The sequence below is a fragment of the Aptenodytes forsteri genome, unplaced genomic scaffold (assembly GCF_000699145.1).
Source record: "Aptenodytes forsteri isolate BGI_AS27 unplaced genomic scaffold, ASM69914v1 Scaffold8, whole genome shotgun sequence".
Classification (NCBI taxonomy): Eukaryota; Metazoa; Chordata; class Aves; order Sphenisciformes; family Spheniscidae; genus Aptenodytes; species Aptenodytes forsteri.
Genome location: NW_008796218.1, coordinates 12,365,230 through 12,378,584, shown reverse-complemented (window position 1 = coordinate 12,378,584; position 13,355 = coordinate 12,365,230). Strand labels below are relative to the sequence as shown.

The window sequence follows — 13,355 nt, the reverse complement described above, 5'->3', positions numbered from 1 at the left end:
TTTTACATGTGAAATGTTGCTTTTGAGTGGAACAGCTAGATTATGAGGCATCTGTATGAGTTCTTGCTTGCTAGTTTAGGCATATGTATCTGTGCAGATCAAAGATTATCCATGGAAGGTCTTTATTTACCTTAAAAAGTTATGCCAAAATGTACTTAATGTAGCTTTAATTAGGTTTGCTAGGATGCCAAAAATGTTTAGCCTATATACCAGCAATATTTCATTAATGCTGGTGATGCAGTATTTTATCCAGCACTGTGTATTCAGTCCTGCAGTTACTTCTGCTTGAATCAGAGCTGTATCATCTTTTATATAGTGCTCCCAATTTAAAGATCATGTTAGTGTTGTCTGCTATTGCTTAAAGGTTTGGTTGGTTTGTAGTGTTTTTTTCCGAAAAGGCAATATAATTTGGTGAGCATGTGTTTATTCACAGTGTACGCTTGCATGAATTCTTAACTAAAGCTCTTAGGTGCTGTCACAATATTGAGAGCTTGTCACCATGTCATGGTACAATGATCCTTATCCTTTCTCCTCTTCTCTCCTTTGCGCTGCTAGTATCAATTTTTGGTTTATAAGATCCCTTATCCTTTCTCCTCTTCTCTCCTTTGCACTGCTAGTATCAATCTGTGGTTTATTTATAAGAAATTCTGTATGGTTCATTAATATTCAGCATGTATAAGGGGTTTATCAAGCTTAAAGTTTATCAAATTTAAAATTAGTGAAAGCAGAGGTAGATGTGTGTGAGGAAAGGTGAGACTGTTAAGCAAAATAACAAATACAAATATTCTTGAATGAGCCACAAGATCTTCAAAAAATCATGTGGGGGAAAAAAACCCAGTATTAAATATTGCTTAAATAGCGAAATTGTCTGGATATATGCTTGGCCGAAAAGGTCCCTAACTCATCTTTTAACTTTCCGCTATTCAAATTTTATGAAACAAAGGACCTTCTCCATAGTATGGAAGTGTTAGTGAGAGAAAGGATCAAATCTGTGTAATACTTTCTAGAGATCACCAGAGAAGAATTGGATGTTTAGAAAAAGAACAGATGTACAAGAAATAAGCAAATTGCTAAACCTCTTCGTGAAGAAAGCATATTTTCTGGCACTTCACATTACTAGTGAGTTTAAGTGGAATAAAATCATTGTTCTAAACTTTTTTTGTTTTAAAGTAAGTAGCTGGTTACTTCTAGCACTTTGTATGCCTTCCTTGACTCTTCCTGCCAACATTGTAGGTCTGTTTCAGGAAAGGCAATGTTGAGGTTTTCAAAAATTTCAGTGCTAGATTTCTAGCTATGATATTAAATAAGAGCATTTCTTTGTTCTTTTGTTAAATAAAAAACAACGAAACACAACCCAGAAGATGTTACTCATGTTGATTAAACCTATTTTTTCCAAGAGGAATTATGATGAATTTAGATTGGTTTTGATTGTTTTGAGTTGCTGCAAAATAAGTGCAATCCTAAATGACACATGAGACTGTTGTGACCAAGTTTGAGTGCATTCCTGTGTGGGTTAATCCTATGCAAGAAATAAAAAGGTGGCTTTAATTTTCTATTGTTCCTTCACATTTTTCTAAAGGGGTTTTTATACAGAAATAGAAGTTATAGGTGAAGGATCTGTTTATTGCTTATGTACATTACTGCTGGTAAGGATTAAATGAAAATAACTTGAGTGGAAATCAAAGAATGTCAGATATCTCTTAGAAATTGTAAGAGTAATTTGGCAGGGTTTGTGTACTTTCTAGAATTCATGTTAATTTTTGCAATTCTTCAAGCTAAATGAAGAGTTAACAATTACACGTTTATATTAATTTTTCATTTAAGAGAGGTGTAATACAAATTTTGCTAATTAGGTTAATATCCCATTCAATAGCCAGTATTGGATTTTTACAAGGATAGTACAAGTAACAGTACAGTGCAAAAAAACCCCACCCCATACTAAATGGACCCTCTATCGTAAGAGAGGTTCTCTGAATCTGATCAACAGTGATAATGTGAGAACTTATAGAAAAAAGAAATGTTTTCAGTGGCTTGGAGTTTTTAATGTATGTAAGTATTTTTAAAAAAGCCTAGCTAAATTCTTGTGGCTAGTTGTTTTTTAAATAATACCCACACTTTTCTGATTGTTTCAGTTTTGTGCTTATCAAATTGGTTTAAGTGAATATACTTTTGTTTTTGTTATGGCAGAAGATAAATCAGAATGCTTAAATAGATTGTGGGAGCATTTATATAGTATGGATATTATATCCTCTGTAACATAACTTTGTCTTATACATGCTGCTTACAAAAAAAAATATTCTGTGTCAGTTCTCTATTTCTTCATATGAATGGTGCAATTTAATATTGGAAGATGAACCAACTAAATCTTTTTTCCTCCATGAACTTTGTAAAATACTACAGGAAAGTTCTGCTTCTAGAACATAGGCTTAGGAAGCATGATGGTATAACACAAAGAAATTAAATCATGACAACCTAAAGATCATAGAGGATCATAATTTTCACTTACTGTTAGCCACAGTAGAGTTGGATTATTAGTTTCATAAATATTCAGGTTTTTTATTATTATGGGATTTCCATTTAAAAAGCCTTTATTTATGTTTGCTAAAAACTCTATCTGGAAAAATGTTTGGGTCTTTCTTCAATCTATTCTTCACTACTTTTCAATTTCCATTTTTAACCAAAGGGACTTCGTGGTTGAATCTTAATTCTTTCAAGATTTTCTATTGTTCCTTCACATTTTTCTACAGGGGTTTTTATACAGAAATAGAAGTTATAGGTGAAGGATCTGTTTATTGCTTATGTACATTACTGCTGGTAAGGATTAAATGAAAATAACTTGAGTGGAAATCAAAGAATGAAAGATATCTCTTAGAAATTGTAAGAGTAATTTGGCAGGGTTTGTGTACTTTCTAGAATTCATGTTAATTTTTGCAATTCTTCAAGCTAAATGAAGAGTTAACAATTACACGTTTATATTAATTTTTCATTTAAGAGAGGTGTAATACAAATTTTGCTAATTAGGTTAATATCCCATTCAATAGCCAGTATTGGATTTTTACAAGGATAGTACAAGTAACAGTACAGTGCAAAAAAACCCCACCCCATACTAAATGGACCCTCTATCGTAAGAGAGGTTCTCTGAATCTGATCAACAGTGATAATGTGAGAACTTATAGAAAAAAGAAATGTTTTCAGTGGCTTGGAGTTTTTAATGTCTGTAAGTATTTTTAAAAAAGCCTAGCTAAATTCTTGTGGCTAGTTGTGTTTTAAATAATACCCACACTTTTCTTACTGTTTCAGTTTTGTGCTTATCAAATTGGTTTAAGTGAATATACTTTTGTTTTTGTTATGGCAGAAGATAAATCAGAATGCTTAAATAGATTGTGGGAGCATTTATATAGTATGGATATTATATCCTCTGTAACATAACTTTGTCTTATACATGCTGCTTACAAAAAAAAATATTCTGTGTCAGTTCTCTATTTCTTCATATGAATGGTGCAATTTAATATTGGAAGATGAACCAACTAAATCTTTTTTCCTCCATGAACTTTGTAAAATACTACAGGAAAGTTCTGCTTCTAGAACATAGGCTTAGGAAGCATGATGGTATAACACAAAGAAATTAAATCATGACAACCTAAAGATCATAGAGGATCATAATTTTCACTTACTGTTAGCCACAGTAGAGTTGGATTATTAGTTTCATAAATATTCAGGTTTTTTATTATTATGGGATTTCCATTTAAAAAGCCTTTATTTATGTTTGCTAAAAACTGTATCTGGAAAAATGTTTGGGTCTTTCTTCAATCTATTCTTCACTACTTTTCAATTTCCATTTTTAACCAAAGGGACTTCGTGGTTGAATCTTAATTCTTTCAAGGGTTAAGTTACAAAATTTTCCTTAAAAGGTGTTTGGCTTTGGAGTGTATAATTTTTGAAAGTAAGTTTAGTTCAAATTAATTTTTATTGAATATGATTGCACTTGATAAGTGGTCTTAAACTGTTTCATATCCAAAAATAATTTGAGAAGTGGAAAAAAACCCCACCCAAAACCCAAGTATTCATATTGAAAGATATGGACAATCTGTTCTTCAAGTTTAGTTTAGCTTGCATGGAGTCTGATTTCCTTGCAGTCAACAGAGGTCAGTTAAATCAACTGAGAGGAAAGATTTGGGAATTCAGAGATACAGAAACTAGAGATGTTGTTGTTTAGTTGCATTTCTACTTTGGTTTTTATGACATTTACACTGTCATAAAACTATTAAAAAAAAAAAAAAATCTGTTTCTTTCTAAATGCCAGTATGTTTTCCCTAGAGTATAGAATTATAGATACTTTCTTAGTAATTTGAAAAGGAAATACTTCCTAAGTGGAATTGCAGTCATACAACCTCTGCGTTGTATGTTGTTGTTTAGTTGCATTTCTACTTTGGTTTTTATGACATTTACACTGTCATAAAACTATTAAAAAAAAAAAAAAATCTGTTTCTTTCTAAATGCCAGTATGTTTTCCCTAGAGTATAGAATTATAGATACTTTCTTAGTAATTTGAAAAGGAAATACTTCCTAAGTGGAATTGCAGTCATACAACCTCTGCATTGCTAAGTGAAGAGCCAGTTATTTCTGTCAACAAAATAGTTCTTGATATTTAAGCAGTTCAGTACCAGTGTTGTCAGGCCAAAAGAGGAAAGTGCATGGGGCAGCTTCTACAAACAGTACTGCTGTTTTACAGATTAAAAAAGATGTAAACCAGCATTAAATTCTAGTTAATATTCTTGTGTTTCTCCTGTTAGTGGAATCATATAGCCCAGCCCACCTTGGTTCAAGGTGGTTGACTGTGTCCCAAGTCACTGTTTCTCAGGAAAGTCTTGGGAGCTTCCTGGGCAGCCTGTTGGTCAAATGGACTCTGACTACAGAAAACTCTCTAGAATGAGCCTACAGAAATTGCAGAGCCATCAGGAGAGCAGTGTTCACCTTTCCAGAGTCTTATCTCAGCTGCCCTTCTGCTTCTTCCTTCCTTTCTCATGTTGGGACCTGCTGCACACCGGTTGCTCGGTCTCCCCTCTTTGCCAGCAAACCATTTGCTCCAGACGTTTTCCTCCGTGATGTGGTTGGGAGTTAACCAGCCTTCTGAAGTTGCCTTATCTCTCTGTGAAATTTGATGACCCCATCACCCTTCTCAAGTATGAGATTGAAAGTTTTTTCTGGTTTTGTTTTTTTTTGTGAAGTTTTTGATGGCCGGAATGTGAGATTTCCATTTATTTTCAGGAGCTTCGAGTTCTGAGAGACTTACTAGAGGAATTTCAATGCCCAATTTTACTCAACTTGTGCTGAATCTGTACCTGTGTATGTTTTAGTCAGAGTGCATTCAAAGTTCCTTGAATGTGTCATCAGCTTTAGTCCAGAAGACTGGAGAGGATGGCTGTGTCTGCCTGTATTACTAAAAATCTTCTAGTCTTAGTTTGTGTATCCAAAAAATAGACATGGTATATGTTCATGGGCAGTAAGTATTCCTCAGAAGCAAGGAAATACACATTGCTTATCAAAAGGTGTAACTTAAGCCCATAGAGTATGTCACATCAGCAGTTGAAATTGGATTGTTGTTAAGGTGGCTATTCCTATGTTATTCTGCATCTACTTAATGTGTAACGATGGTAGAGAAGATACAGCAGGATTGGGCTTCAGCGTATCTTAGTAACCTAAATAAATAGCTTTGTCCTTGCACAGTGAACCCAAAATCAATGGTACTGTGTCTTGAAGACTTACATTTTCTGTGATAGTTAGGTTAGTCCCAGTCAGGATATATTTGTGCCTGTGCTGCCATCACACTTTGATCTGTGGTATAAAACTATGATAATGTCATTTTTTTAATTGATACGCAAATCCATCAGCCTTCCTTTTAGACACATTGTTAGAAAGCAGATGGTGCTGATTGCTTCCTGTAGTCCCATATATATCCTATATCTTTGTTTGCCTCAAATTGAGCAAGTCCAAACAAAGCAGTCAAATCAAACAAAAAAGTCAAAGTGGCTTTCCTCTAAACTCAGAATGTAAAGAAATGGGAAGAGTATGAAGCTGCAGTTGGTTGTACCAAATGATTGTCCTTTTGTTCTGGAAGGATTGGCAGGGGAGTCACAATCCCTAAAAAGATTACTCTGATATGATTGCAATTCTGCAGAAAATATTTCCAAAAAGGCTTTGTGACTGTATCGAACAGTATGTTTTCCTCCAGCATATGAGAAAGATTAGCAAAAGAAGCTTTAAATCAACAATTGGTTTATTACTTTTCTATTCTAAGGTAATGGTGTTGTCTTTCTTACTCAACAGCGTTTCCTTGATATGACGTTTGGAGCCGGAGGTCATACTACAGCTCTGCTAGAGAAAGCCGACGACATTACAATATATGCTCTAGACAGGGACCCCACAGCTTATAAAATAGCTCAGCAGCTTTCAGAATCGTACCCGTAAGTTGTCTTCTCCTGTCTTAAATATGGTCGAGATAAGGTTGATACTGTATTATATACACAATTTAATATATTTTTTATAGTTTTAATATGTAGATTTTAATGACTTATTGTAGAATAGCATTATATGCTGTATGTACCCCGTTAAATAGGAGATCCAATTTCTTTATGAGTAATTACATGCAAGTTCTTCTGAGGTTTTTGGAGTTAAATGCATATTCTGTACTCTGTTAATTTTGAGTATGCATCAAGTAGCCAATTTTATATTTAAAAATTGATTTTAAAAAGATTCATGTTTTCTGCTTGCTTTGAGATGATTCTGATGGCAGAGTTGTACAAAACCATACACTTTGTGGTAAATATTTAACAAAAAAGGATGGAATAATATACTTTAAATAATGAGGAATAATTATAATTCAGTATTAGGTTTGCTAAATATTTTGCCACTGGCTTCAGAAACTACTAAACAATTTAATAAGTTACTATTTCTGTGTAAAGCTCATGCTTCAATTTTCTTTTTAAATATAGTACTGAATTTGCTAAATGAACAATTGCTAAATGCAAATTTAGGTTTTTTTAGTTACACGAAGTTCTTGTTCCTTTATTTTATTCAAGAAACAGCCCAGTCAGAGCATGAGTACATTCATGCCAAAGCGTGCAAGATGTAGAGTTGAATATGAGCTTTTCAGAAAGTGCTACTGTTTAAATTTGGCCAACAAGTAAAAATATGTAGATAAAAAATTAAATAATATGAAATAATTAATACTTAGGAAATTTAGGGAAAGTAGGAAAGGAGAGGACAATTACTGTGATGTTGAAAATGTCAGAGTATTTATTTCAAAAGAGCTTTTACATGAGGAAAAGCAAATCTTTCCAATCAGAAGAAAACTGGAAGAGACCGTTTAAATTTGGCCAACAAGTAAAAATATGTAGATAAAAAATTAAATAATATGAAATAATTAATACTTAGGAAATTTAGGGAAAGTAGGAAAGGAGAGGACAATTACTGTGATGTTGAAAATGTCAGAGTATTTATTTCAAAAGAGCTTTTACATGAGGAAAAGCAAATCTTTCCAATCAGAAGAAAACTGGAAGAGATGGATGAAGAAACACCTGGTTGTTTAGCCATATTTCCCCACATAAAAAAGAGTTCTAAGACAGCAATAGTATTTGAGCAATGCAGAAGGTATTCCTCACCCTTTCTAAAAGAAAAGGCTAAACTGTGCATTCCTTTCTTCAAGTGCCATTGTCAGAGGCCCCGTGGGAAAAATGTAAGCATGTGACAAGAAAGCATAGCTCGGTTTCTAGTCATTCTACTCTGTAAGATCACTTAAATATATTTCTCTAAATTTTCAGTTCTTTGTGGGCTGAAGTGACATGCAGTGTATACTTACAAATTTGTGGAATTCCTCTCTCAACTGTTATTTCTCCAAGGAATGCTCTTTTTGACAGAATAGTGTGGAGAATATTGGCAAGGAAGGTTCATTTTCTTTTAAACTAAGCCTGCTAACTCCACCAGATGTCATTGGAGTTGTAGAGACTTCTGTTCTTTGTGTCATAGGAAGAAATACCTGTCCAAATTAAAGCTAATCTTATATTTAATAAAAGTTTTCAGAAACATTCACGCAACACAAGACAACGATGAACAGTCCTCTGATTCAATATATGTTTATCTGTAAAGTATGCTATGCAAACCTGGATGTGTAGGAAGTTTATTTTCCAGGTAGATGAGATTTTCCAAGTGTTGGATGTTGTTCTGCCAATTATTGACATTGTTAATTCTCTGCTTGCTTATGTTTGTGAAAAGATAAGCTTTAATAAAAATAGTATTACAGTTGATTTAACTTACTATGGCTTTATAAACAAAGGAGGTCTCCCACTTCCTATTTTTATTCGTAAAATCATATAAATTTGGTTACTTGGACTCCAGACATAGTGTTGTCCACCTTTACAGATGCAAGTTATCATTAGAATAGAGTGGATTCTTAAATAACATAGTGTTAGGTTGTTAGAGAAAAGTCTTAATCGCTGAAAGATGACTGCATGCCACTTGAATATGTATTGTAAGATACAGAGCAATATTCTTAATTATTTTGGTGTTTTCCCTCATCTCCTCTTTTTCCTATTGGAAAGAACAGGTGGGTCCTTTTTCAGAAGGTAAATATATCTTTTTTCATAATAGTTTATGTTGAAAATTAAGGGAAAAGAATGTTTGTATATGGTATATGTGCTCATTGATTAATCTGCTTTCCCTGGGAAGTCAGTTGCATAAAGCATTGTTAAATTAAAAGGGGGAAGGAGGAGGTATAAGTATATAATTTATAAATAACAGGTAAAGCTAGGGTTTGCTTACAAGTCAGTTGTAAGTATAAAGGATTTACTTATGAGATACGGAGCTTTCATAAATGGAATTTTTTCTTTCAGTATTCATTAAAAGATGGTTGATCTAATATTATGGGGTTTTATTGTCCGTTTTCTGCACTGTGTTAGAAAGAAATTCTTTTATCATAATTTTATCAGCTTAATTCAAATCTGTGTTGGTATCAAAAGCTCAGGGAATTCATCCAGTTGACATCTTTATCTGGTCAGGTCTACTGTCAGGTAAAATAGTTCCTTGGATCACCAGGGAGCCACAGAAATAGTTGTGCAATCTCAAAAACGGCAATGGCAGCATGCAGTTGCAAGCTGAGAGAAATGTAGGGCTGTCCCTTCTGTAAGAAGCAAAGCCGTAGATGTAACTGACTGAAGAACTACAGCACAGAAGTATAAATGTCTCCGTTGTTTTTCTGTTCTAGGGGTTTTTTCACCTCTTCTGTTTAACATTGCTGTTTGGGGAGAGGTTGTTTGACTTGAAGTGCTTCACTTCCTTTGGAGGTGATGGAACAAGGTGGGGGGAAAAGGCTGTTGTGCAACTAAAACCAGTAAAATCTGATTCCCACTATGTCTGAAATTGTGAATGCAATGGGCAAATTGAAAGTCATACATCAGTTGAATTTTCTGTTGCCATTTTGTTTCTACTTAAAACAGAATATTGTACCTGTTTAATTGGGGATGTTAATAAATTCCAGCATATCAACTACATGACGGATCTTGAGTTTTGCAGTAGTGTTTGCAGTAGCCCATCCTACCATAAAAAACTTCAATTCTAAATATTCAGTGTTAATTGCTATTGCTTATTCTGGTTCGGTAACATGAATAATCTTAGTAAAATCATATCGTTCCAACTGTTACTCACTATGAGGCTTCATTTTTTAAACATCCTATATCTTAAGTCACTGAGTTACAAGATTATTAAAGCTCAAGTTGCAGAAATATGCCTGAAGATATGGTTGGAAGAGGAGATAAGCATGGCTAAATTAGGGCATTTTTCTATATTCAGAACTAATAAATGAAGTCCTCCTTGTACTTAGCCGAAAGACAGCTGGAGTAGTAAGTCACTGAATGAGGACACCGAGGAAAAATACATCTGATGTTTGTATTTTAGATGTGTCTCTGCTTCTTGGTAGTGATTTTGTCAGAACTAAAATCTGGAGAGGGTAGAGTTCTAACTGCAATTCTTGCATTCATTTAGCCTCTCTGTTTATTATTTTTATTTTTTAAAATATGTAGTGCTGCTTTAATAAGGAGAAAATGGGTCAGGGCCTGTTAGATATTCAGTGTGTGGGTGGGAATCCTTTGACGTGCTTTCTGGGGAAGCCTCTAACTTGGGAATTGCTGCTGAGAATCCAGGAGAACAAGGTAAAATTCAGTCAGTAGCAATAGATATTACAAGTAAATCCTTTCACGCCCGCTGAAAGGGAGAGGTTAGAGAGGTGGCTGAAATCTGGCAATTAACCAATATCATTGCAAGCTTGTAAGTATGAGAAACCTACGCAAAGCCTGCACAGAGGAGACAATATGTTCTTTGTAATTCTCTGAGCAGAATAAGAAATTGTGCCCCAAAAGTTGGGATAAATAGTATAAAATTCCTCATATAATTGAACTACCATTTTATTGTAGTTCTAAAGCAATTTTGAGGTGAATGGTGCTTGTGGGTTTTGCTTTCAGGGTTGCACTAAGTTTACAGAAAAAGTGGGATAGAACAATCAGCTGTGCGTTGTATGTTCTGGGGAAAATACAATGTGTTTTGTTCAGTTCTAGGGAAAACAGAACTATTTTTAGTTGCAATAAGCTTATTTTAAGTGCTTGTGAATTGTAGTTGAATGCATAATGTATTGATACTTTTGTTGCTATATGTTATTTATATAGGCTACTATTTAACTTTTGACTGTAGTGCACAAGGGATACAATTAACAGTGTGCAATCAAGGCATATTCATTATAATGATGCCTTGACTATATATAAGCAAGGTATTTAGTTACCTAAGCTTGATTTCTTTCTAAAGAATTCTCCATGTTTGTCAACGTCCAGCTGCCTCTCAAATGCCGACAACGTAGATAATGAGTTGCCTTAAATATGAGATGGAAAAATGCAATTGAGAGCACTAAAAAGACCTTTAAATGCCATTATATTAAAATAGTGCTCTTCTGTCATTTATTTTGTTCCCCAAAAGGTTTATTTGGGTAACGAACGCAAATGCGTTTCCTTAGAAAAACATAAGGAATAAGAATTCTTTCACTTGTTGCTGAAGTTCCAGCTGTGCAGGTTTCAGAATGACGAGAAACCTTTGCTTGCTTTCATATATACGAAGTGATCCTTCAATACATCGAGTTCCTGGTTCAAATTTGGGCCCAATTCAAAGTTACCCTGCAATACAAAACACATACAACAGTCTACTTTTAACAGTTGTTTTTCTTCCCTTTTTACTCTTTACAGTGTTTTATAAATTGGCCCTTCAGTGCTTTCTTAAAACCTTGTCAGTTTGAGTGTCAGTCTTCTCTGTTGTAGCATAGTTATAGAAGTTTCACTACCAACATCACATCACTTGAAACTGCAATTAAATCTTTTGTGTGTGTACTTCTTAATTTTCCTTTCTTTGCGGACATGGTGATTGTGTTCTAATTCATTGTATGGTCTGCAAAATCTTTACCATATACAGATGCAGTCTAATAATTTCAAGTTCAGAAAGTGTTTCTATTACATAAGTATTGCTGGGACAGATAAACTCCTTCTCAGTGGTCCTACAAGAACACAATATAAGGTTAAGTATCACAAACCCTGTATCCAAAACTGGCCAGTGACACTGGAATGTACCATAGCAAAAATGAAACAGAACTGGTAGAGGAAGCCAGAATCGTGTAATCCCACTTTTTAAAAAGAAAAGTGCTAGTTTTCCCTCTTCCTGTAAATATTCCCTAAATTCAAGTTAAGGAGGAAACAGGTTGCCTGATTGAAAGGGAAATTTCTTGGCAGGGAAAGGAAGTCCTGTTCCTTTACAAAGACAGTATCTCTTCATTTTGAGGTACACAATACCCAGTAGTAAATAATACTGAAAAAGAAAAGTGGGGAACTCTTCTTTTCCTGGCAGTTTTGGCATTAAAAAAAAATCAACTAATGAAAAAAGTTTTTACAACCATTTCCATAAAAAGCACATAGTACAATGTTCAGTCTTTTTTTAAAATGTTCTTCACAATGTACGTGTGTGTTTCTGTATTTTATGCTCAGCATCAGGTTCTTACATAACTGACAGTGTTAACTAGCTGAACAAAACGTTACTGGGTTGTCGTCTTAATTTACTTAACATTCCTGTGGTTATACTCTGAATTGCTATCGCAGTCATATACTCACGGTTACCAATAATATATCTCTGCCAAGGAATTGTGAAAGACAAGTTTATTGTTTTCGTTAGGGATTTTAGATCAGGGAGCTGAAATGGAGTGACTAACATGCAGTGCTATGCTAAGACCAGTTCATTAATATTTTGTTGGGTATTTCCTGGCTAAATCAAGAGATAATGGGAACAAATACTGATGCTTCTTCATCAAGACCATATTCTTAATTAGTCTTTTAGCAGAATAATTTATTTGCTCTGAATGTAAATAGTTTGTAAAACTTCTAACAATTTATATCTGTATTTGCATACTAAAAACAATTTCTATGCATGTACATATACACTGAGCGACTGCAGTTGCCTGCATGCCCACACCACTGTCCTCAGTTACCATCAACTCTTGTTATGTATGTTCATTGAGAGACAACAGCAAAAAGATGGGAAAACCAAATTATAGAAGAAGTAGCATAGTAGAAACCAAGTACTTTACAATCTAAAAATATGGTTTAACATATTTACTTTTGAAAAAATCTGTTGAATGTGATTTTGTAGAGAGCAAGTGCAATGTGGAGTATATATGGACTTTTTATCACACTGTGCAGCACAGACAGTTAAGCGAAGAGGCAGGGTTGGTTAATCCTCAGCCACAGTAGTCCATTTACACATTGTTGACTGGCTCTGAAAAAAGTTCATTTGAGAAACTCCTATAACTAAGAAACAAAAATTATTTTTACAATTAATCATAGAGATCGGTAACAAGTAATGGTTTAAAACAGGAAGGTGCTACGTAATTCCTAGTATCCTATGAGCATCAGAAGTGTTCTTGATGCTTTCTATGGACAGGGAAAGTTACCATCCTCGAGAGTGTGCATAATATGCTTTTGCTTAAGGAATAAAGGTACAGATTGAAGTTAGTCGCTGAGCAGTGCAATATTTTCTGTGTAGTACAGTTAGTCTTTTTATCTTTCTCTTTTCTGTTTCATTGATGTTTTTCTATATAGGATATTTGATAAACAGAAGTATTAACAAGATTGTCACCCATGGAAAAATAACACAGGGCACAATCTAGAGAATACCTTACATCTATTCAATCTGTATGTCTATTCATATAAGCAGAATACATTTGTTTGGCTTAAACAGAGCACATTGCATGTGGAAATAGTCATAGATACATGAACACC

The 13,355-nt window shown here is 34.1% G+C and overlaps 1 protein-coding gene across 1 annotated transcript in view; it reads left to right on the top strand.

Moving 5' to 3' along the window:
• Positions 1 to 13,355, top strand: part of METTL15 (methyltransferase like 15) — a 100,717-nt gene that overhangs the window by 36,067 nt on the left and 51,295 nt on the right. The window contains exon 3 of the mRNA XM_009288865.2: positions 6,328 to 6,464. Within this exon, the coding sequence (XP_009287140.2) occupies positions 6,328 to 6,464 (137 nt within the window). The remainder of the gene's footprint in view (positions 1 to 6,327; positions 6,465 to 13,355) is intronic.